Source organism: Lipomyces doorenjongii (genome assembly GCF_038497915.1).
Source record: "Lipomyces doorenjongii strain NRRL Y-27504 unplaced genomic scaffold V1508scaffold_19, whole genome shotgun sequence".
Lineage (NCBI taxonomy): Eukaryota > Fungi > Ascomycota > Lipomycetes > Lipomycetales > Lipomycetaceae > Lipomyces > Lipomyces doorenjongii.
In genome coordinates, this window is record NW_027118086.1 from 99,743 (window position 1) to 124,020 (window position 24,278).

The 24,278-nt window shown below is 47.6% G+C and overlaps 10 protein-coding genes across 10 annotated transcripts; 7 read left to right on the forward strand and 3 right to left on the reverse strand.

Annotated features, from left to right (window-relative positions):
- Positions 1-147: 147 nt before the first annotated feature.
- V1508DRAFT_455370 (mitochondrial 37S ribosomal protein mS38) lies at positions 148-1,661 on the forward strand. Its single transcript, XM_066942614.1, has 2 exons — positions 148-693; positions 745-1,661. The coding sequence occupies exons 1-2, from the start codon at positions 360-362 to the stop codon at positions 1,443-1,445; spliced, it is 1,035 nt and encodes a 344-aa protein (XP_066796299.1). The 5' UTR covers positions 148-359; the 3' UTR covers positions 1,446-1,661.
- V1508DRAFT_415953 (ubiquitin-conjugating enzyme/RWD-like protein) lies at positions 1,548-2,575 on the reverse strand. Its single transcript, XM_066940147.1, has 4 exons — positions 2,186-2,575; positions 2,030-2,133; positions 1,849-1,978; positions 1,548-1,781 (listed from the first exon to the last, which is right to left on the reverse strand). Exons 1-4 carry the CDS (start codon positions 2,382-2,384, stop codon positions 1,696-1,698), a joined length of 519 nt encoding a protein of 172 aa, XP_066796300.1. The 5' UTR covers positions 2,385-2,575; the 3' UTR covers positions 1,548-1,695.
- Positions 2,576-2,655: 80 nt separating this feature from the next.
- V1508DRAFT_461403 (uncharacterized protein) lies at positions 2,656-3,998 on the forward strand. The gene is made up of 2 exons (XM_066942807.1): positions 2,656-2,862; positions 2,927-3,998. The coding sequence occupies exons 1-2, from the start codon at positions 2,707-2,709 to the stop codon at positions 3,860-3,862; spliced, it is 1,092 nt and encodes a 363-aa protein (XP_066796301.1). The 5' UTR covers positions 2,656-2,706; the 3' UTR covers positions 3,863-3,998.
- V1508DRAFT_415958 (uncharacterized protein) lies at positions 3,982-5,341 on the reverse strand. The gene is made up of 3 exons (XM_066940148.1): positions 4,700-5,341; positions 4,468-4,604; positions 3,982-4,400 (listed from the first exon to the last, which is right to left on the reverse strand). Exons 1-3 carry the CDS (start codon positions 5,088-5,090, stop codon positions 4,350-4,352), a joined length of 579 nt encoding a protein of 192 aa, XP_066796302.1. The 5' UTR covers positions 5,091-5,341; the 3' UTR covers positions 3,982-4,349.
- A 4,189-nt stretch (positions 5,342-9,530) lies between these two features.
- On the forward strand, positions 9,531-11,298 carry V1508DRAFT_415965 (uncharacterized protein). The gene has a single exon (XM_066940149.1). The coding sequence runs from the start codon at positions 9,550-9,552 to the stop codon at positions 11,218-11,220; it is 1,671 nt and encodes a 556-aa protein (XP_066796303.1). The 5' UTR covers positions 9,531-9,549; the 3' UTR covers positions 11,221-11,298.
- Positions 11,299-12,367: 1,069 nt separating this feature from the next.
- Positions 12,368-15,955, forward strand: V1508DRAFT_415967 (fungal-specific transcription factor domain-containing protein). Its single transcript, XM_066940150.1, has 5 exons — positions 12,368-12,615; positions 12,687-12,743; positions 12,915-12,930; positions 13,013-13,039; positions 13,085-15,955. Exons 1-5 carry the CDS (start codon positions 12,593-12,595, stop codon positions 15,701-15,703), a joined length of 2,742 nt encoding a protein of 913 aa, XP_066796304.1. The 5' UTR covers positions 12,368-12,592; the 3' UTR covers positions 15,704-15,955.
- Positions 15,956-16,730: 775 nt separating this feature from the next.
- Positions 16,731-17,078, forward strand: V1508DRAFT_397009 (uncharacterized protein; the record flags this gene model as incomplete). Its single annotated transcript, XM_066938130.1, has 3 exons — positions 16,731-16,851; positions 16,910-17,005; positions 17,056-17,078. The coding sequence occupies 3 exons, from the start codon at positions 16,731-16,733 to the stop codon at positions 17,076-17,078; spliced, it is 240 nt and encodes a 79-aa protein (XP_066796305.1).
- Positions 17,079-17,738: 660 nt separating this feature from the next.
- Positions 17,739-20,133, forward strand: V1508DRAFT_415975 (uncharacterized protein). The gene is made up of 4 exons (XM_066940151.1): positions 17,739-17,958; positions 18,018-18,228; positions 18,291-18,391; positions 18,450-20,133. Exons 2-4 carry the CDS (start codon positions 18,063-18,065, stop codon positions 20,001-20,003), a joined length of 1,821 nt encoding a protein of 606 aa, XP_066796306.1. The 5' UTR covers positions 17,739-17,958; positions 18,018-18,062; the 3' UTR covers positions 20,004-20,133.
- A 121-nt stretch (positions 20,134-20,254) lies between these two features.
- On the reverse strand, positions 20,255-20,925 carry V1508DRAFT_353553 (mitochondrial import protein Pam17; the record flags this gene model as incomplete). The annotated part of the gene is made up of 2 exons (XM_066936884.1): positions 20,255-20,434; positions 20,503-20,925. 2 exons carry the CDS (start codon positions 20,923-20,925, stop codon positions 20,255-20,257), a joined length of 603 nt encoding a protein of 200 aa, XP_066796307.1.
- Positions 20,926-22,139: 1,214 nt separating this feature from the next.
- On the forward strand, positions 22,140-24,191 carry V1508DRAFT_415979 (heme peroxidase). Its single transcript, XM_066940152.1, has 7 exons — positions 22,140-22,709; positions 22,762-22,783; positions 22,847-22,864; positions 22,924-23,074; positions 23,306-23,383; positions 23,437-23,597; positions 23,659-24,191. Exons 1-7 carry the CDS (start codon positions 22,297-22,299, stop codon positions 23,884-23,886), a joined length of 1,071 nt encoding a protein of 356 aa, XP_066796308.1. The 5' UTR covers positions 22,140-22,296; the 3' UTR covers positions 23,887-24,191.
- Positions 24,192-24,278: the final 87 nt, after the last annotated feature.

Here is a 24,278-nt window from a genome sequence, read left to right on the forward strand (position 1 = left end):
TGTTCGTCATGAAGTGCATCCGATGACCGATTACAAGAAATGGGAGACAAGCGAATAGGGTTAGGACATTAAAGAGAGTAGAAGACCTAACCCTCTAGCTCCTCTTGGGCCGCACCGCATAGCCGCCTGACCTTCTTGAGGAAGCATCGACGAGTGTGACTTTCGGCGAATCGCTACGAGAACAAATTCCTCTGTAGTCGACAACAAATCTCAACAACAATTCCTCCTCATTCATCTGACAGATACCGTCGGCATTTTCCAGTCTATTGAGAATCAGATAAGGAGTCGAATCCTCCTGCTGATTACTCATTCGACATCACCTGGTCTTGGTCAGATAATATAAGCCGAGGCTGAGCCGAATGAAAAATATGGTTTCTAGAGCCATTCTTCAGTCACTCACGCGAAACGCGACAAGTGCAAGCTATCGAGCTCGGCCAGTAATTTCAGGTGTACAGCAGCATGCGTTGTCGACACCAGTGACATCAGTACAATTATTCTCTAGCAGGTCACGCAGATATTCCTCGTCATCGTCATCATCTTCTTCGGCCTCGTCGAGGGTTCCTAAGCCATCTCGTGGACGCAAACAGTTGAAGAAACTCGCTAAAAGGCAAGCTGGAGTGGATGATGGCTCTTCCAAAACTTTTGTTTCGAAGTCTCTGAAGGCTCCGGCTACCAATCACGTCTCCCTTTCTAGTATGTATTTGTATTTTTACCTGATGAATATTTTTAACGACGATTGAACAGGCCTAGCTTATGACTCATTCTTTACGGGATTCCGACCTCTTCATCTACGCAGCGGGCTCCACAACAGCTTGCTTTCTGCAGATGCCTTATCCACATTTACACCCTTCAGCGAACTCCCTGCGGCTCTCGAAGCTGGTGATGAGGATTCCATGGTTAATTTCGATATGGAACCTCTTGCATTCCCTCTCGGCACAACTTCTGCGTCCGGACAGCTTCTTGACCCCGTCATGAAGTCCCTACCGTACAGCGCGCTCGAGCAACTGCGTAGCAACCGACCACCTCCGCCTCCTGGCGTTGAGCCATCTCGGGAATCTGGCATTTCCGACGCGGCCATGAAGATGGTGGAAGTCAAGTTCTCGCAGGGTATTGATCTTGATGGCGAGAACGCCGATATGTTTTCGGCTGCAGATATTGTTTCGACTTTGAAGTGCATTGCGGCTATGGATGTCGATTTCAAGAGTATGCGTGAGTTGCAAAAGAGATTAGATGAGAAGGGAGACAGTGCAATTAGAGTTATGGTTGGTGTTGTCGGTCCTGATGGCAGCATTGAGGGATTCAGACCATTACCCTTAAAAAGAAAAAATCGAAGGCCTTTGATTCGTGCCACTAGTGTCATGCGGAAACGGAAGTTGAAGATCAAGAAGCATAAGTTGAGGAAGCGTAGGAAAGCTCAACGTGCTTTGAAGAGAAAGCTTTCATAGAGTTGGTCTGATCTTCTTGTGATAAGATCATTCAATGCTTTTTGTTCGATGGCAACGAAAAGGCACCAATAGGATGAATTAGAGACTATAGTATGACAAGTCTGAGTTGAGATCACATTGTATTAACTATGCTTGCTCTTCGAATGTGTTTTTTGATTGACTGTAGAGTATCATACTATGCGATAAAATGCACACGTCAATATAAATGAATTAGGCGCTTGCACATTTTTCTGCTTTACCCCATTAAGTGCTACCGATCTAATCTAGCGTACTTGTTTGTAAAATATCGCACTAAACTATCATATCCCGTTGTATCGCCGCATCGTAGTACGTTAGCTAAACAGCAATACATCAGTTATTGTGCTCAGTCTACCTAATTATCCTACTGAAATTATTAACATACCTGCATCTATATTGAGGGGACTATCAATCTCCGGATCACTCAAAAGTGCACGCACCGCAATGCAGGCCGAAAGTAATGTCCATGCGGCTGTCCAGTGGCTCTTCAATACGTCAAGGCAGACTTCACCCGTCTATGGAGCTCTTAGCGCAACTTTAAAATCTGAGACTAAATATGAATATACCTTGAAGTGTATATTCGGATGACATATGGGCGTTACAAATTTAATCTCCGGAGGATGCAGAGGGTACGTGTTCGGGATCCTGATATCAATCTTCCAAGAGCCGCCTTAGCTGCAACATTAGCGAGCTGTAATTACTAGAGTCACATCCGATCATACCCTCATACGGGCCACCTGGTATGCCGGTTATGACACCCGTCCAATAAAATAGATCTTTTTGTGAAACTGGAGAAATGGACACTTCATTGATTGAACTTGCCAAGGCAGATGATGCCGATATAACATTCTCTTTTTGCAGTGCACTGTACTCTTTTAGTAGCCGTCGTGATGCTGCTGAAGCCATTCTGACAGATATCATATACAGCCGGAGATTGCTTGGGTGTCAAAACAATGGTCTGGCAATCCTGGAGCAGGGCAGATACTGATATGTGAGTCGAGAATAATCTCAAGCGCGCTGTTATGGCTGACGCGGGGAGCACGGAAGGTGTGACGTGGAGAGCGTGACTTCCGTGATACTCAGGACGAGCATCTCCCCGCTTCAGCGACGCGCCGCATCGCATGGAGTGATCCGGTGTTTGGGACTTCGACCTCACTTTTGTCCTAGTCGAGTGAATTTTATTTCATTGAAGAGGAATTGCCTGCATCGCCTTACTACAATTTGAGCCAGCAAATGGAATGAAATGGCCTCAGATAAACCTTCTACCAGAATTCTTACGCAGGAGGATCTTGATGTCTTTCAAGAATCAGAAACCTATAATGCGTTAGTGCAATTTATCCTTGATCTGCGAGAAGCCGCGACAGGACGTCCAAATTCTTTCGGATGCGTGGAATCAGAGGTATATCATAGATTTATTAGTAATTAGCTGAAGCATTGTCAAAGGAATATTAAATATTTATTAGACTACGAAATCAATACTAAGTCTCCTCGATGAAATACAAAATCTGACTATCCTCCACCCGGCTGTGCCCAACGATAAGTCTCGCTTCGGCAACCCGGCCTTTCGCGAATTTTACGATGATTTAGAAAGTCAACTTCCTGATCTCTTTCGGAGATATTTTTCCGACGTACAAGAAGACAACTTAATAGACTTGCAGTCCTACCTTGTGGAGTCGTTTGGTAACAGAACGCGAATAGACTACGGATCCGGCCACGAACTCAATTTTATATGTTTCCTTCTATGTTTGTCACGGCTCAACATTTTGCAACCGTCGGATTTTCCAGCGATTGTTCTTCGCGTATTTAACAAATATATTGCCCTCATGCGGGTCGTTCAGTCACAGTATTGGCTGGAGCCGGCGGGATCGCATGGTGTCTGGGGCTTGGACGATTATCACTTTCTTCCCTTTTTATTTGGTGCTGCACAGCTTTCTACGCATAACCATTTGCGACCGCGCAGTATTCATGATGCGGATGTGTTAGAGGTGTACAGTAAAGACTACATGTATCTGGCAGCCATTGCGTTTATTAATAGTGTCAAGACGGCCTCTCTGCGGTGGAGTTCGCCAATGTTGGATGACATCTCGGGTGTGAAGACTTGGGAAAAAGTTAGCGAGGGAATGATCAAGATGTATAAGGCGGAGGTACTTGGGAAAGTTCCTATTATGCAGCATTTCTTGTTCGGCAAGATTCTGCCTATTGGAGAGTTACCTAGTGAGAAGGAGACTTCCGAGGAAAAGAAATTGACCCAGCATGAGGGTCATGTACATGCCGATGGTGTGTGGGGCGACTGTTGCGGAATTAAGGTGCCCAGTGCGATCGCGGCAAGTCAATTAAATCACCCCGGCGAACTACGAAGTATTCCTCGCGGTAGCATGCGGCCTATTCCATTCGACTAATAGGGCGGGTCCACCACATTTCGGCATTTTGTTCGTAATGTTCAAAACCGGGGTTTGGTGGCCGTCTAATACAAGCGTTCGACTAATTTGATATCGCACGAAACGAATGTAAGATTATATAATTACCGACGTCATTCATTAATTTATGCTACCAACATTAAAGCCGCCATATGCAATGCAGTTTCATACTCAAGAAGCATCCGCTGAATCGCGCTAAAACAACACCAAAAATGCAATTCTACTCTACCATTATCGCTGGAAAAATTTTGACGCTTCGAAATACTCCAATTTCGCACAAGTATGCTATACAAAATTTTCTACTTTTGACCATCATACAGCCATGCAATAGTCAAACAAATTAATGTCTCTTATTAAAATTAATTTCCAGCACAAAATAATCAATCCACAAAAACACCCGTGCAAATGCTGCAACAACAGAATAAACTCCTTACTTGTTATGTGGTAACACTGCCTCTCATTCTTCGCTTCAAGCACGTGAAGTATTTATCACGATCAGGATGAACGAGATGGCAATCAACTTTAAGCAACGTTAGAACGGTACAATCTACGCGGGACCCCAAATTGACAAGACGAGACAAACATACCGAGCAAGCCACGATCGTAATATTCAGAATGGACGCTCTGCTGGGCGGGAACTTGCCTCGCTGCAACCATATAGCAGTGATGTAGTATCTGTATGTTCCAATGACCATCAGAGCAATAGCAAGAAGTATGAAGAGAGCTATACATCGAGTCAATAACTTTGCTTCTGTAGTGCTGCAACATAGCATAGGCACGAGCACGTGAGAGTCTCCACTTAAGTAAAATCCAACCCACCTCCAAATATCTTTCCGACAATCAAAATGCCATCTCCATAGCCTCTAAACGCAGCCGTGACCGCCAATCCAATAGTCGCAAAACTGAGACTGGTACGCGTCCACGCGAGGTAATTTCGCTCATTCGCCAAGTGGTCTCGAGCCACAGGTCCGTTATTCTCGAGTAACATGTTCGGCATGTTGCGATACAATGTTGACCATTTCTCGTAATGAATAAGTAGCGGCCAACCAGAATCGTTGCCTGCCATGTTCATAAGTTCAGACTCGGACACTGTTGGGCTATGATGCAGCGCGGTCGTCGAGGAAGACGCCGAACCATAGCCACCAATTGGAGTCCCGGCAGGGTGGTCGCGCTCGCTGGCAGCTCCAGAGCGTTGATGTAACTTCGACATTGCTGATGTTTATTTCCCTTTCAAAGTTCAAGGTGGTGGTATGCAAAAACTTCTAAATTCGAAACTGTCCTCGGAAAAAGATCGTCAGGGGGGGAGTCTAACTATAAGACAGCAAACCCGCGTGAAAAAGGCAGATCACCTCCGCGGCCCAACATCTGCCGCAAACAGAGGGAGAATCGTCACGGTACATTTAGGAACTTAAACGCGTAAGTTAATCACGATTGTGCCGCCACATGGGAACATTCTTAGCTAGATCGGGAACATATAGCACTTAATTGTCTACTAGTTTACTAATTATAGTTTTCAATAAAGCTACAGTTAATGGCGCGAACTGGTCACATGTCCATTTACAAGTACTTTCTCGGAGAAGCCGAGCTGCGCGAAAATTCCAGTGGTAAGCTTAGCCCGAACCTATGTATTCATTAGGGATGGGCTCATCCAGTTTAATTTTTTTCGGTATTCTTTGCTGGCCGCTACGCCCTTAGAATAAGGTCCAGCATCCAAAAAGGGTAGTACCAATGCGTATTATATTTCTGCGCAATTACTGCCCGCGCTTCCCCTCCGAGAGTGTCTGTTTTATGGACGGTACCTCATTGGACAAAAAAATTTTCTTGACCAGCTGAGGCTGGGCTTGTCTCGTCGAGTCTCAGAGGACCACAATCATCCGAAGGAGAAGACGCTTCTGCGAAGATTGAGGGCGAACATCGAACATCGATTTAGGAATTTATGTAGTACACATAGCGTCAATAGAATAATAATCAAGATGTTTATTGAAACTGCGAGCTTCGGCTCACTTGACTAGACTTGGCTCGAAATCAAACACAAGCCGTCATCGGACCTCTCATTTTGGGCTTCACAGCGAAAGTTGGCTTGGAGTTAACGATGTTGGACCACCTTGAAACCTCTTGAGGAGTTCCAAGTGGAGTGAACGAAAAAACTGTTCCAAGCTCGATTGATGCAACTCCACTAATACCAGAGCGCAATATATGCACATTTCGCATGAACAGATAGCATGTGACTCTAAATGTGGGATCAAAAAGAAATTCAGCAACCATTATCTCCGGTGTCCTATAGGATAAACTCGATCATTAACATATACCATTTTGAGAGTGGTCGGAACTTCCGAGTAACATGGATGGTCCGGCGAAGATGTGGGTCCGCCTTCGCAGAACGGCAGAAGGCGACGTAATAAATATGCCCCTGATCGACAGCCTACAGCACGCCTGAGGACGTCCAGCTGAGTCAATCTCCATCTTGTCGGATGTCAGAATATATACTGCCATACTGAGCAGCTTGCTTTAGGATTTTGCAGAAGATTTTCGTAAGTCTGAATTCACTTTCTGGGCAGAGTATTTTCCGGACGGAACATTCCCTATCAGAGTAGATGCTTGACAAAAATTCTTGGCACGTGCGCACCTTACACTCACTAAAGGTGGAGTATGTGGATTTCAGCGATTTAGTAGTGGTTGATATCTGCTAGCACCGCACCAACGAGGTACTCGACGCGAATGCTACCTGCAGTAGCGTTACGGACTTTCAGCCCTCTCGTCCGATTCTAGTTATGTCGCTTTCCCTCCTCACTCTGTTAACCATTAACATTCCACAGACCAACATCTATAACTGAAGAAGCATTCTGTTCCATGCAAACGTGACCATCTGCCACAAAAATGCTCCGGAAGAACATGACAGATTTCGCTTGTCAAATTTCCCTTGCGAGGATGCGGCACATGCGAGTAATATTTGTGTTCGATGCGCTTCTCGATTGGGTTTATTTTATGTAGTTGTACACTCTGATCGAGCAATGAGACATGCGTTAATGGCGACTGCCAGGGCGGTGGAAAATACAAAAGTCTGCACTCAGTCAGTAATCGGTACCGGCAACAAATTAAATAATAATGTAGCCTATTTCCTCCTTCACCACTCCACACGCGCATTCAACATTTTATATGTATATATTAATACATATTGCTCGACGATAAAATTGTCCACTCCTTCATTAGCCAAAAATGCAACGTTAAGACGTTTGATAGACAGCCGACGAGTGTACCAATTGAGGGGGGCGTTGGTTCGCCCACAAGAAGTGCCGCAACGCCCTACTTCGTCCGCCTTGCGTTGTCACCGATTTCACGATTGCATGGACATTCCACTCGTGATGTCCGTCGGTATAATAAGGAAATGCATTGAAGCGTTGGCATTTTTCTCCAGATGCTGATAAGCATCTGAAGTATACGGCTCGGCCGGGTGGATCTGAGCGGTCGATACGACGATTCCGAGCGAAATTTCGGAATCTTGAATCCATAAAACCGCTAACGGCCTTCAGCTTTACAAATACCGCGACTCCAAATGTCAATTCGTCTGAAGAAGGCCGAAAACAGGAGGAAAGGGAGGGTGACAGTGAGACCCGTGGGACAGAAGAAGAAGAAAATAACGTATACGGAGATACGTCTACAATCTCTGAGGAATGCGATGAATCAACAGGTAAGACCTTTGGGTGAAATTACCCTCTAATGCCATGGAGCTAAATGAAATTAGATCATGCCCCTGAGACTCCTGTAGATGTTCGTGCTTTATTACAGAGAATCGACATTCGCCTTCAGAACAAAAAGACGATGCCAGCAGACTAGGCCTTGCAGCTTACGGTGCTCAAGCGCTACTTCAGCGACCAGCTCTGCGGAAAGGGAAAAATGAAAGCCTCTACTGACGCGGCCTTTTACAGTTTTGACAAGGGAGTGTACATGGCGCGAATTATCAGAGAGTGGGCCAAGCTTTATGAACATACTGAGTCTTTATCTGCTCTCAGTAAGCGTGGCAAGCACACTAAATGGGCGTCAGCATTAGACGATGAGGACGTTCGTGAGCACTGTCTCTCTTACTTTCGATCCCTTCCTCCAAACGCACGGTCTGCAACAAAGCTTAGGGCATATTACGAACAATTTGTCTATCCTGAAGTCACCGGCTCCATGATTAAAGCCACTATTTCATTAACTGCCATTACGCGATATTTGCAGCTGTGGGGTTTCACCTTAAAGGGTCACACGAAGGACATTTATTATGATGGCCATGAGCGTCCTGACGTTGTCGAATACCGCAAATGTTGGGCAACTACTATGATGAACTACAGGACAAAGATGAGAGAGTATGGTGGGGAAAATTGTTCTGAAGTTCTCATGCCTGACCTTCAAGATGGTGAGAAAGAAATCGTGCTTGTGACGCACGACGAATGCTATTTCAATAGCAACGACGACGTTACCATCACTTGGACGGAAAAAGGCGAGTCCATCATTAAAAAGAAAGGTCAAGGCTTGGGATTGATGGTCTCCGACTTCTACTGCGCATGCCATGGCTCCCTCCAATTCGAAGGCCAATACGCTCGTGAGATCATTGAGCCTGGGAAGAATCGTGACGGATTCTGGATTTCCAATAACATGGTACAACAGCTTGGAAGGGCCATGGAAATCTTCGAGAAATCACACCCCGGGTGCATAGGTTTGTTTTGTTTCGACCAGAGCAGCAATCACCAGGCGCTTCCTCCTGAAGCACTGGTTGTCTCGAAGCTTACTCTGAATGACAAAAGGATGAAGGACTATAATCAATCCGGGATACTTCGAGCTAAGCGGTCAGCGCTACATTCAAGATATATGCTACCCAGAGGGATATGCTAAATTTGGATGGCAGAAGGGCATGCGCACAATCATTCAAGAGCGACAACTCTGGAGTGACAATCTCCGCCGTCGTTGTCAGAAGAAGGCAGCCGAAATCGATGCGTGTGAGCCGACGAAATGCTGCGCTACTCACTTGTTATCACAGCAGCCAGATTTTCGTTCCCAACAATCACGGCTTGAGATCACTGTCCGATCGCGCGGGCATTTATTCTCCATGTACCCAAAGTTTCACTGCGAGTGCAACTTTCTTGAACGGGTCTGGGGAAATGCCAAAGGCAAGTACGAGCGGAGTGCGATTATTCACGCTGCTTTGAAGGAAAGGGTTCCCCGAATTTTGTCCGAGATCCCAGTCCAGCGTGTCCGCCATTTGCTCGAATGGCCTGGCGCTATATCCACGCCTACACGCAGGACCTTGATGTTAAGGCTGCTACGTTTGTTTGCAGTAAAGAAATACAAGTCACATCGCAGACTACCAGAGAGATTAGAAATCGATGTCAATTAGCGAAACTTGTGTGTTATATGTACGATAGGAAACGAGTGGGATACTTATACAGTATGAGATAATATTAGCGTGTTGAAAGAGTTCATTGGGTCGACTCCGTGGTGAGCTGGTACCCAGTAAAATTAAGGTTCACACATTTGGGAAAAACTGAAAATATGGCCAATAGGGTTAGGGTTGACCCTAGTATCGGGACTAACCTGGATGCACCATACATCTAACGCAAATATGGTTACCCTGCCCAATGAGCCGCACGCTAGGCGGACACCAATGTGGGATCTGATTTTCGTCATACGTCATGTCGAATTCTGATGTCGATTATAACGTATGCAAACCTCGGAAGAACAGTGTTACATCCAGATATGTTCGAGTAGGCCTGGAAATCAATATTATCGACACAATGGCGCCGTCCGATCCATCGATTCTTCTCAGCTGGGCACAACTGCAAGACATCGATTTTCACAAATCGATACAAATCAATTCAACCCCGCACGCTGGCCTAGGGATCTACTACACTGGCACCGACACGCTCGTCACGTTTGAAGATGCTGAGCCGATTACCTTGATAAGCGTTCCGAGGAATGTGGTTTTGACGGCGGAAAATATCCGCACATTCGCACTGTCATATGGGACGACATTGCGGCAATTGTTACGAATTGGAGAGGACGATGAACGGGTGTCAGAGCGCGCGACGATATTGCGGTTCCTTTTGTTTTCGTTGCATGAGTTTGCAGCTCCGAAATTGCAAAAGATTGCAAAGGAGAGTAATTGCTACGCTGCGTACCTAGATTTTATGCCTTCGCCGCTACTCCAGCGAAGAGACGATGCGCAAAGCCAGCTCACGTCTCTGTCCCTCTCAGACTTGCCACCACCTCCAATATTTTGGACACCGGCGGAAATCAGTAAAGCAGCCGGGACGTCATTATATTACCCTCTCAGTGCCAAACTTCGTCTTCTGAGCTCCGAATTCGAGCAATTTTCGTCGCAATGGAGGGAAGTGTTTGAGAAGGTGGAAGGGGCGGGGGAGAAAGATGTCGAGATCTCATTTGAAGAGTATGTACGCGCAGACTGGCTGGTTGCTTCGCGGGTTATGGAGCTGCCGATTGGCGATGAGCCCGGCCTCGGTGTTGTCCCACTTATTGACTTTGCAAATCATAGCACCTCGCTTCACGTGAACGCGAGGTACGAGATTACTGATGACGCGGTGAAGTTGGTTAGTCTGCCCGGTCAAGTTGCTCCGGAAGATGAATTGTTGATATCATACGGTCCGAACAAAGGTACATCTGAGATATTGTTCACCTACGGGTTTTTAATCGACAGCGAGGACGCCGGGTGCGAGGCAGTCAAGATGCGGGTTAGGGACGGCGGCGTGCTGCAGCTAGTGTACGGACGGCCGCCGGTAGCGGAGTTTTACGTGCGTGAGGGTGAAGTCAAGTGGGAATGCGAGTTTTTGTGGTTACTGTGCGTGACTGAGGAGGACGAGTTTGAAGTCAGCGTTGCGCAGACGGTCGAGGGCCTACCCGATGTGGATATTTCGATTCGTGGGCAGACGTTGAGTGGTGTGCGTGGTCAAGCGGCTGTGGATGCGATAAAGGAGGCGTATGGGAGCGATGAGAAGATGAATGACGTCCTTGAGCTAAGGCGTGTTTTGATTTTGGAGAAGTGGGTGTCTGGGTGGATGGAGGATCTTGCGAAGGTAGAAGTACGGGCGTGTGTCGAGGCGGATGAGCATATTGCTGAATTAGAGGATGAAGGGAAGGGGGATTGGAAGGAGAAAGACCCGGTTGATGGGATTATTGAGACGCTTAGACAGCGAGAGGAGAGAGTTTATTTGCTTGTCCTGCAGGCACTGGAAAAGAGGAAGGAGGACTTGGTCGAGTCGGATACCGTGTTGGCGTATCTGGCTGCCCAGGATGAAAAGGCCGACGAGGAGGCAGCTGAGGCTGTTGAGACGGACGAGATTCGTTAAAATTGTACATAGTTGTATATTTTATTAATCACGGAGACTGCTGAATATAATGTCGCAAAATAGCAAAACATCTAGAACAGTAGGCGGGTATGGAACGAACAATACAGTTGTCAAATTCTAGACTTTACAGAGTCTCGGATCTCTTTTTCGAAATCGATAATTGGGAACAGCGACACCACGGATTGCTGACCATCCACCGAGGCGTGTAGATGTTTGGTCGCAACACTCTTCTTCCTTTCGTCAGATCTCTTTACCCAATAACCTGGCGGCAATGATGACGATGATGATGATGATGTTATTATGATGATATTTGATGCGAGTAGGCAGGCGCGAGAGCGATTGCGGTTGCTGAATGACCCGGTGTTTAAGCGCGTGGCCCAACAGACGCACGTCGAGCACGAACGGGGCCGTTTTACGGCGTTGAGGACTTAAAAAGAGATTATAATTTATGTGGTGATCTGCGGAAGAAATGAGGGGCGAGCCACCGGAGGCGAAGTCGCTTGCGATCCGCCGGGACTGGAAGACGAGGGAACGTAGCCTCATTCGTCACAAGCACAAAGGCAAGATGTGAGGGGGGTAACCGGAAATAGCGAATAGTGAGTGCGAAAGGTACAGTCACGTACAGGGCAGCCTTCCAGAACGCGACGGAGTGGGTATGATAGCGACCGTCGGCCGGACAAACGGAAAAGTAAGCTCGGGCGAGCGCCGAGCACGCGACAAAGCTCCTTCAAACGCCAGTGGCGACTAGACGATATCACTTATTAGTGCCTGTTGCTGCCGCTGCACAATAAAAGTCGCAGTGTCTATCAGGAACATGAGCTTCCGGGGGCAATAGAGGTATGATTCACGGGGTGTGAGGGCCGAAACCGGATATTCAATCAATCGAGCTGGGATCGAATCGGCAAAATAGAGAGAACGTAGGCTCGCGAGGCGCGGTACATTGGATTTGTAAATACCCTGTCCTGGTGTGCATGCTACGGGCCACAGAGGCAAGAGAGTTTCCTAACCCTACAATCGTGCACGAACGCCCTATCATTGTGCGCCTTGGGCACCCTAAACCCAGAACCCACCGGAAGGGTAGGTTTAGGGCCGGATGTCGATGGGACCCAGAAAATGCGGCTCCCCTTCCCCACGCTTCGGAGTGTGGGGAAGGCCCACCGCACCCTCGTTTCGATCGCCATCTGAACGTTGCCAGGCGAACCCATGATTGCCGTGGGCCTTTGCAGTGTAATATTAAATATAGTCCGCGCCCTTCCCCACACCAACTCCCCAATTCTCCGCCATTAATAAATTTTCGGCCATTCCGTTTAGCACTACCTCTCACGAACTGTTCCAGTAGCCTTACTGTTTTAGACTACTCTCGGCTTCCACGATGCCGGACGGCGCGCAAGCCTGGTATGTCATCTCTATGCTCTAACAGTGACAGGTAGTCGCTTCATATGTACATTTACTGACCACCGTATCAGGAAAATGATCAAGCCTCCGGGCACTCAAATTGGTCGAATTGCACAAGCCTGCGATCGGTATGTTACGCTCAGTACCGTTGTACGCTGTTATGGTCAGTGGAATGTTATGATGGGTATCATGATATTGCCGAATGGCTGTACCGGCTATTTGGGCAAATGCCCTATTACTCCACAATTGCCCGTACGCTCTCATGGCTGAAATTAGTGATTACTGACTTCTGTTTCTAGGTGTCGCAGTAAGAAGGTAATCTATTATTTATTGGCTATCGAATGAGGCGGTAGTCCGAGCTGGTGTGACATCGTTACTGACTCAAACCCTCCGACAGATTCGTTGTGACGGAAAGCGGCCGAGCGTAAGTTCTCGTTAAGCTAGTTTGGAATCTTGCTAACCACTGTAGTGTACACAATGCCAGAATGTCGGCTTCGAATGCCGTACGTCCGACAAACTATCCCGTCGTGCGTTCCCTAGAGGATACACAGAGTCGCTAGAAGACCACATCCGTCAGCTCGAGAACGAAAACCGGACGTTGAAAGAGCAAATCGACAGACGCGACGATCAAATGGAATTGCTATCGCGCGTGGACTCACTTTCTCCTTGCGCGAGCATGTCACCTGGTGCGAGCGCTGCCAACAACGGCTCCCGGAAACGCCAGCACCGGCATCGCTCTCGTGACCCATCACCGGCTCGACGTAGCAGTTCAATCGACTCAGATTCGGACGAGAACGAGACCTTTGTACTGCACGAACTGAAGAACCTCAATATCGACGGCAGCTTCGAAGGGAGCGCATCCGGCCGTGCATTTGCAGAAATTTTCCGGGAGAAAGTCGGCTCCAAGTCCGTGAACCTGTCTTCCCTGGCCGAAAACTTGTTCAACACCGTCGACTTGTCGTCCTCATTACCTCGCTATCATTTCGACGACTCACACTCCAGTTCGATACCGTCATTGCCACCGCGTGTGGTGGCTGATCAGCTTGTCAACTTTTTCTTCAAGGACTGGCATCCAATATTTCCGGTCTTGCATGCTCCCACATTCATGGCTGACTACGAGAAGGTGTACAACGCTTCAACCTTGCTGGGAAAGGAGGAATTTTTAGTCCAGCTCTATCTGATATTTGCAATTTCTTCACGACAGATTTCGATCGCGAACCCGGAATCACACGCTGCGTATGAGAGACACTGGCGACGCTTGCTGCCGACACTGGAGCACCGCAACTCGCTCACGACCCTACAATCGCTTGTCCTCGCCCAAATCGACATGTGCACTGCCGGCCAGTACTCCGATATGTTCCAGTACAAGATGAAAGCCACCGGAATGGCGTTGCGGCTAGGTCTCAACCGATCACACAGACAGTTCAATTTGAACTTGCTCGAGGGCGAAATGAGGTTACGTATTTTCTGGGCCGTGTACACGCTTGATACTTTTTCGAGTTCGCTCGTGGGAGCCCCAGCTATCTTGAGAGATGATGACGTCGAGTGCGCCTATCCATGCGACGTCGATGACGAATTCTTGACTGAGAAGGCATTTTTACGTTCCCCACCTGGCAGCTACACGACGCTGTCCGCGGCTATCGCTCTCTGGAAATTCTCCCGTGTCCTGTCTAAGACGCTCGGCACGCTCTACCGATGTACGCCTTCGCGAACGAAGTCATACATTAGCCTGTTTGAGCTTGAGGACGAGCTAGAAGTCTGGCGGCGCGAGCTATCGCCTCATCTGAAGTTTGAGATGATCAACGGTTCTCCACGCGGCTCGTCTACAGCTCTTCATGCCCGCGCTCCATTCCTGTTATTGATCTATCACTATGCACGAATATTGATCCACAGGCCTGCGATTGCGACTGAGGAGTCCAAGACTCGCGGCTCGGCTTCAATATTGGCCATGATTGACAGCGCAAAGAGTATTATCTGGATTAGCAACTATCTGCGCTCTCGAAGTGTTTGTTGGACTATCTGCATGAACGAACCGAAGACGCTTCTCAGCGCTGGCGTGATCGTTTTATTCGGTGCAATGGATTATCCCAAAGAAGGGGCACTCATTGCTGATGCGAAACGCATCATGGCGCATTGTTTGGAGGGCATGCACCAGCGAGCAGGAGTGCGGAGCACGGAATACCGCGTATTCGAGGCTTTGTGCAAGATGCTGGTCGGTGTTGGGCCGGCCGGGGTGGAGGCTATATCCGCCGTTGCGTCCGGGGTAACAAAACCGCAAAGCCAGTCGAACAAAGAATTAAAAATTGAGAATGGGACTTCTTCTGGGTCGCCTTGCATGGAAACACGTCGGGCGTCGATGACAATCCCTCATTTACCTAGCAGTGAACAGCATTCTCCGCCGTCCGGCGCAGCTGTGTCGTTTCCGCCAAGTGGCCAGGTGGCTCCTGATCTCGATGTACTGCACTGGGCGATTGCGCAGCACCAGCAGTTGCAGTACCGTAACTCTAACTTGCAATTAGAGTCTGGTAACTTGGTCACGCATCATGACGCTGAACTCGAGAACTTGTTTGCTTTGATGGATTCCGGTAATTCATCAGCTGGTACAAGTAGCGTGCCTCTCGGTCATATCGCGACTACCCTCGCCCCGCAGTCCGCTTTCGACAACGAAATCAACCGTGCGTTGTCCGTGTCAGAGTCCGTCACCTCCACCGCGCCCTCACTGTGCTCAAACTCATCTACCTCGTCATTCACGAACCCGACCCGACTATCCACGTCTTTGAGCAATTTCTCCACGGACTCGAACTGGGACTGGAACATGTGGTGGGGTGACTTATTCAGTAATAACGGTTCCGGTAGCGACACGACTACTTCATCCGCGCCGCCTAGTGTGAACCTCGAAGTTGATGTTGACGCGTGTGGAGATATCCCAGCTACACCAAAGTCAGTTTCAATGCCGGGAGACACTGTATCTGGGTCTCCTAAGGCGCGAAAACAAACTACCGCGTCGATTCTACGGAGCGTGAAGGAGGAGGAGTGGAGTGCGCTCGGCTGGATGACCGGCGGCGGTGGTGGGGAAAAGTTTGCGTAAATTAATGAAATTATAGCCTTAGTGTTACTTCGGAGTTGTGTAGGTATTCGTGTTAGTAATTGAAAAATTGAATGATGTGGAACAGGATTTTGGATATGGGCGGTGTATCGGACTTTGCATTATTCTTCTAGTATTAGTTTATGGTGTTCTGGCAAGCAAAAATAATTGAATCTCATGTTGTGACACGAGTTAGTTTACGATTGTGCGATATATCCATATAAAGTCTTGATTGACGGAAATCTTGGACAAGTGGATGGTGTGCTGCATTATTGTCAGCACGTGCTTTTATTGAATTGAATTGAATTGAGAGCATTCTGCTTAGAAAGAGATGACGATGGTCTGCAAAGTGACAAGGGTGCAAGTCCGCTTCTCCACCACTGTTGTCACCAGAATATATCTTATCTATCATATGTGACTTCCGACACAAAACTCGAGGCGGCTTATGGAAACTTAGCATATCTATGTACTCTAATACGAGCTAGATATCCTCAAGCGACATAATGTCGACGATGGACGACGCGAAAGTTAGATTACACGCGGGGAAGGCATGACATCATCCTGAGCCGCGCTGTCCTCAGACGCTCGCCAAAGCGCATCATAGTCCAGGCTAAATGGTTTCCACATCTGGCGACAATCGGCATGATCGCAGGTGACTAAGGTTGCACTGGCGCGATCGACGTGAAGGTAGGTACGATTACAACTAAGTCGGGATCGCGTACAGTAAAGGGTCTTATGTCTGACCGTCCACCGTCCGGCGATCGCTCATACTACGAGTGGCCCTGAGAACACCGTACCTAGACTGACATGTTCGCGCGCCTTCGATATCAAACCAAGGAATACGCCATGTGACGTCAAACTTGGCCGACTGAGCATATTCGCATAGCGGCCATTCAACAGCACTGCCCATATAAAAGCATTGACGGGTCGCATGACACTGCAACGCCGGTAAACTCCTAATAATTGACAATAATCAACCGCTTTTTTCATTACCAACTCGACATAGACAGGTTTCATTAATTTAATCGGAATGCCTAATCAGCCTCAGCAAGCGTTCAAGTTACTCAGCGGCTTTGCTCGCCGTGATCCTGAACTGTATGTCCTCGCAGGCGCGGTCGCACTAGCCATGGGTGGATTTGGCTACTGGTTCGGTAAGCGCTCCAATGCGAACTGATTAAGGCGGGAACGGAACCTCACAAGATGACACAGGACGAAGCTCCGGTACCGCTGAAAAATATGGCGATGCCCGAGGCGATGTCGCACTTCCGTGGTCGAAACAAAAGCGACCAGATGAGTCGCAAACCGGTACGTCAAGTTACCTGTCGCGGTCATGCGATGCTAATAGTTGACCATAGCTACGACCGAAAGCAAAAAATAATTGTTGGATTTAAGATTCAGAACTCAAAGCGACATGACGTTGAGCAGGACAACTACAGCTGATATTCGTACAATACCGCACCTATTTCGCGCCCGTGGTGAGGATGCTTATATTGTATTAGTTCATTTCATATTATTTCGAATTGGCAGGAGTTATGGATAATCGGTGGCGATACAGCGTATAGGCAGAAAATATAATAAGAGCTAGAAGTGTACTTCACCGTAAGGGAAGATGGAAGTCCTGCTATGCTGCTCGATCGCATCATGGTGCGATTGCATTATCATAGTCTTTCGGTTTTTCTCACATCTCGTTACAAATTCACAGTATTGGATCCATCCAGTAAATAGTAGAATGACAGTACTCTAATTTTTTATATACAAGCTTGGCCGACTCCGAGAAGAGTAAAGCCTTCCAAACAAGTCGATGCAGCAGTTGAGCTTGAAATTTCTGTCGCTAAATAATGGTATGAAATTGCACCGTCTGCAGAAAACTAGCAAAAGGCGGCTTATGTCCGCTGTCAACAATTTGCTCGCCGCTGATCCGCAAGAACTGCGAAGTCATCTTAGGATGTGCCGTAAAAATTGGATAACCCTAACCTTCTCCTGCTATAGGTGTAAACCTTATGCGGGTGCCCCAACGCTTCTTAATTCACTCGATTATCTACATACCTTGCCGATCGGTCTACTCAGGTGTCGGCGAATGATTAGCACTCTCTAGCAGTCGTAATAGTGTGCTTAGCTTCTGTACAAATATTGCAGGCAGCTGAAACTTATTATTGATTGTGTGCTCGCGACAGTCGAGAGAATTTGTTCCTTGTTGATCAGGCGACGAAGCCTTCGCGACGATATAGTTCACTTGATACCTTGGATTCCGATAAAAGGTAGGTTTTAGTGTTAGAGGCCACCTACTCGAATAATTGGTAACTCAATGTTGTTTAAGATATAAGGCTGTCTGGTCCTTGAATCTACACATCACATTTACAATATGGCTTCCCCAGTTCCTCAAGCTCCAGTCACTTCCCTACTCTCGGAGGCTCGCAGCAAGACCGTACAGCGTGAAAACACACATGAAATGCCCGGTACTCGTTCCATTGACACCGAGCCTACGTTCCAGCATTGGATCTATGACATGGTTATCTGGAGTTTATCAGGTGTGTTCATTGTATCTGTAATTCAGCAAGCCGTTACTGCCATACTAAACTTGCGCATTCAGTCGTATTCGACCTATTTTTCCGTGAAATCCGCCCTAGAGGCGCATACCGAATCCCGAGACATGGTCCTATTATCTTTGTTGCTGCTCCTCACGCCAATCAGGTGAGTTCTTGGTCGTGCTGATCTCATCATACGACCTATCGAGCTAACAAGGCGACAGTTTATTGACCCCATCATGCTCATGCGCCAAATTCGAAATGAAGCCGGTCGCAGAATATCGTTTCTTGCGGCCGAAAAATCAATGCACCGCAAATTCGTCGGCACTGTCGCTCGATCAGTTTCCTCAATTCCTGTCACTAGAGCTCAGGACTTGGCGTCTCCCGGAACTGGCTTGATCTACATTGAAGATAAGGAGAAGCCGTTGGTTATCAAGGGTCAGGGAACCAAGTTTATGAAGGAATGCAGTCAAGGCGGGTTGATAATTTTGCCGAAGTCAATGGGCAGCGCGGAGATTGATAGCATCGTGTCTGATATCGAGTTGATTTTGCGCCGGCCATTCAAGGAAGAGAATGCCATCGAGTATTTACTTTCCGGTCCGTCCAAGTTTAAAAAAGCGCCAAAGGTCGATCAGTCACAAATGTACGAGAAGGTCTTCGAGCGACTGAATGAGGGTGGATGTATCGGTATTTTTCCCGAGGGCGGTTCACATGACCGACCCGACTTATTACCACTAAAAGCCGGTGTCGCGGTTATGGCTCTTGGTGCACTAGAGCTGAACCCAGAGTGCGACATCAAAATTGTCCCTTGCGGTATGAACTACTTCCACCCTCACAAATTCCGATCACGAGCGGTTATTGAGTTTGGGCCACCACTTAACGTTCCTAAGGAGCTTGTCAAGACGTACAGTGAAGGAAATAAGAGAGATTCTATACACCAGCTCTTGGAAATGATTCATAGCGCGTTGTTAGCTGTTACTGTTACCTCACCGGATTACGACACATTGATGGTTATTCAAGCGGCTCGACGACTATACAAACCTGCACACAAGAAGATTCCGCTATCTTTGGTTATCGAGATGAATCGGCGGTTAGTCATAGGGTATACACATTACAAGGACGACCCACGGATTATTCATCTTCGGGATGCAGTTGCGAACTATAACAAGCAGTTGAGACATTTGGGAATACTGGATCATCAGGTTGAGTACGCAACATTGCCAATACCGGAGATTGGCGGAAAATTAGTCTACCGGTCACTGAAACTATTTATCCTGGCGTTTGGCGCTCTACCCGGAGCTATTCTTTTCGCACCGGTATTCATTGCGACCAAGATGATTTCCAAGAAGAAGGCAGCCGAAGCGTTGAAGGCGTCGACCGTGAAGATCGCTGCCAGGGATGTCGTCGCGACATGGAAGATTCTCGTAGCGCTGGGTCTCGCGCCAACATTGTACTGGTTCTACGCCCTTTTGGCGACATGGGCGACCTGGAAGTACGATCTTGTTCCTGAAGTGCGACCGGTGTGGCTCGTGACTCTTGCGGCTATGATTATTTTCCCGGCGATCACGTACGCTGCTCTTAGAATTGGAGAGATCGGAATGGATATTTTCAAGTCATTAAAGCCGCTCGTGACATGCCTGAACCCGAATAATTTGAACACGATTGCGAAGTTGCGGATTACGAGAGAGGAATTGTCGAAGGAAGTCACCGACATGATTAATTCATTAGGCCCGGATGTCTTTCCAGAGTTCGACTCTCACCGGTTAATGCAGAGTTAGTCTTTTTTGCATGTGTGATGTATGTGGCGAAAAAGAAAGCTATCATGTTTTGGGACAGATTTTCATTTTCAGTGTGCGCTGTTGAATGAAAATGGTTAGTTTAGTAATGAAAGGTGAATCAACATTTACAGTAAAACAAAAATACAGTTTTGACTCCATGGATTGATATAAGTGCAATGCTTAATTTCACAAATTCATGAACATACAGCACATATCCACAACCCTTGTAGCTATCATTTCGCTCTAGCAAATTACGTCTTCAAAAATTCGTCGCGCTTCTTTCTATATGCCGCGCAGTTGCGCAGCCACCGTCGATAACCGTGCAGAGACGTGATCTTCTCACCGTAGTAATCCGGGACCGGGTTTGCGAACGACTGGTAGGATGGATCGACGCGGTTCTTCTTAACGTGTTGCAAGAAGAGATCTTCCTTCTACATTAAACGAGCATTAGTGTATTGTTCAGAGTAACGATATATTGTTGAATGAGAGGATAACTAACCAATCGGAATGGTACCCGCTTACTCCTCAAAGCCAACAAATTGAAAAAGAAATTCCCCAAGAGCGGTCCCAGCAAAGCGCAAAATCCAGTGAACACAAACAACCCCGCACCCATAGCAAGCAACGGATCAAACCCGAAAATCATTTGAGTGGGATCAATGTTCACACTCGAGATGTACTCCCACCCAACCACGAGCCCGACGAGACCGCTGATTCCCATTGATGCGACTTGGAAACCGCGACGGTAGGTTCTATATTTGAGAAATTCATTCCAGGTTAATGAGCTGTGGTCGTTTGAGCGTTCTGCGTTGATGCGCAGGACTGATGATGAGAAAGATCGGATCGAGAGCTTTTTGGTGACATCGCAATTAAAACGGGACAGTACTGACGTGCTCGGGGTTGTAGGGACACTTCTTGATATCATGGCGAGCGAGCGCGAGGTGACAAATAGCGGTGAAGCCGTGGATCGGAGTATGGATAATCGCACGGTAGGATGCTTGGACGCCGATATTATGGAACTGAAAGTTTTCGCAGTCATAGATGGCCGGACAAATGGAATTTGTGCAATCATGGCGACAAGTGTCACTATCCTACTTCGCCGAGCAGATCTAAGATAACCCGATGAGAGGGGGATAATAGGGTGCAGTCAAATTGGTTAAATCCCGAGTCGAAACAGATTGCTGAAAGCTGGTGATGAGGGTCCACCAGACTATCGTGTGGCACTTTTATGAAACTCGACGAAAGGTGTAATATGCTCACTAGCTCTTAGCTGTGCTAACCTGGAACATACTAGCCAAAATGTTAATCACATGAGAAGGTCAAAATAGACTTCAGGTTAAGGGCTATATATTGCGATTTTTTACGTGATTGTTAATGAGTCAAGTCCGACCTTAAATATCTTCTATGGAGAATGCTAGCAACAGATATGGTAATGAGTGACTGGCGCTAGATTGATCATCGGAAGCTATGGGAACATTACAAATTAGCGTCCAATATGAATTTTTATAACTTTCTCCACATGCACTCGGTTGCCGGATACAATAATTAATTCATGCCGTAGTTGGGCCAGCGTAAGAATGATAAAGTACCAGAAGAAATATGTGGCATCAGAAGTAAGTAAAGGACCTCGTCTCGACTGCAATTCGCTCGAGTCGGACATTAATCAGGAAATGTCAGCCAGGCATACAACCGCACGGAGCGAGGTTTGCGGATGAGAATCCAGAACTCGTCCAGCTTGGTCATCGCGGCTATTCAAGGGTCGGTTGCCTTGCTCAGATGAGAATCTTACATAACAAATCCGACCGCGCCGCGAGCTATGGTGCGGCGTTGCCTCGACCGCAACGGCATGCTTGAACCACAATATCAATACTTGAATGATCCGGGTGCAACGCAGTGCAAATTGTCTACGACTTCTAGCTGATTCTTCAGGAAATCGCATAACTGACGGCGACAGGCCGAAATGGCTGAGGTTAGGGTGCGTCACTGTGTCAGCGGGAGCGGTTGGTGCCAGCGAATGAGCGCGGCCAGAAGTCAAGGCGTAATAACCAGGTACGCCATTTAGGCGGGCCAAATGCGGTACCGAACCGGTGCTGGAACCAAGTTGACACAGGTCAGGTCAGGTCAGGTCAGGGTTAGGGAAGTTGTCGCGCGACCCCACCTCGTGCACTGCTAGAGGTGGACTGTCCTTGTCACGTTCTCCTCCCATACGGTCCGCGTTATCTTATAAATCCCACTGCTTCCTGCGCACGAAACTAATCCGTCACTTATCCATTTTCGATTTTGACTGTCCACAACCATGTCCTTCCCTCGCCCCGTCCTCCGCTCCGCCAGCCGCTCCGTCTTCGCGGCAGCCTTTCGCGTTAGGGCTCCCATACGTAATGCCACCGCCGTCCGATACAACTCCTCTACACCAGGTCCAGCCAAGAACAACTCACTGGTCTATGCCGCCGTCGGTTTGGCCCTGCTCGGAGGCGGTTACTACTACTACTCCAGCAACATCGTGAAGCCCAAACCCGCCGCTCTCTCCAAGCCCTTCGTCCCCACCTATGAAGACTACAAAAAGGTCTACAATAAAGTCGCAGACAGCCTCGATGCAGGTGAATACGACGATGGTTCGTACGGTCCAGTCTTGATTCGCCTTGCCTGGCACGCTTCCGGCACTTATGATGCCAAGACCAACAGCGGTGGATCCAGTGGTGCTACTATGAGGTCAGTATCTATTTTCACTCATTTGCTTGATATTTTGTAACACCATCTCTAGATTCATGCCTGAGTCTGGCCATGTAAGTTGAAGTTGACCCGATCCTTCCAATTCAATAGCTGATCGATGATTTTGTACTTTTCAGGGTGCTAATAACGGTTTGGTAAGTCTTGTGGAAGCTAATTGCATGAAGTCTGACGTCACTAACCGAACGGTGTGTAGGATATCGCGCGTAACGTTCTCGAGCCAATTCACGCTGAGTTTCCCTGGATTTCCTACGGTGACCTCTGGACTCTCGGTGGTGTTTGTGCAGTTCAAGAGATGGGTGGCCCAACCATCAAGTGGCGCCCCGGTCGTGCCGATGCTGATGCCTGTAAGTACTGCTTTGCCGTTTTCTATTATAAGGAAGACTGTGTGTCGTTGGTGAAGTGCGAGCTGGCGTCATTGTATCCTTTTGGTGCCAATTGTGAATGACGTCACCTCATTCGACTGTCGCGCCAGGAGTAGATCACGTGATTGTAAATCTTGTCTCTCTGATAAGCATATTCTTGGGGACTTTGACTACAAGGCCGGAATACTGAGCTGACATGCTCGTTTCATCTAGCTTCTTGCACTCCCGATGGCCGATTGCCCGATGGCGCCAAGGGTGCTGACCATATCCGGGATATATTCTATCGCATGGGTAAGGGCGAATGTTGGTCGCAATAGCTAATGATTGAACTGATAATTGTGTAGGATTCAATGATCAAGAAATTGTTGCTCTTGCCGGTGCCCACGCTCTCGGGCGGTGCCACACTAACAGATCTGGATTTGAAGGGCCTTGGACTTTCGCACCGACCTATCTCACTAACGACTACTACACTCTCCTGCTGAACGACAAGTGGCACTGGAAAAAGGTTAGTTTTTGTCTTGATGTCACGCTTTGTCTTGCACGATGTGTGCTAACTGTTTCTTAAGTGGAATGGACCAGCTCAATATGAGGACGATAAGACAAAGTCGCTGATGATGCTTCCCGCTGACATGGCCCTCGTCAAGGACAAAAACTTAAAGAAATACGTTGAAAAATACGCTAAGAGCCAAGATGCTTTCTTTGAAGATTTTGCGAAGGCCTTTAGCAAGCTCTTGGAGCTCGGAGTCTCGTTTAAACCTGGTCAGGAGTACTGGGAATTCCCAGTTAGCTCCTAGATTTCTGTAGAGTACCATCTATGGAGGTGATGACAGGTTGAGTTATATTGATTAAATGCGGCCATCTGATTGTGTGTATGAAATGAAGATTATTAGGGGAACTTCTGACTGTTCGGATCGTGGACTCTGGATTACAAGTTTGAAAATTTGTATATCGTTTTATTAGTTCTACTTTCGTCTGGAAGTATGACAGGCTACATATTCAAAACGATTAACCAAGTTGTGTTTAAACTCACCATCGGAGTGTGAAGGATCAACCTCTGAAAATGAACAATTTTAGATCCGTTAGTGGATCTCGATGCGAATAGTGCGTGCGCGAAACTCAGATATTTATGTGGTGTCATCTAACCCAAAACTGCTAGCCCATATCGTCGAAATTAATTGTGTTGCCG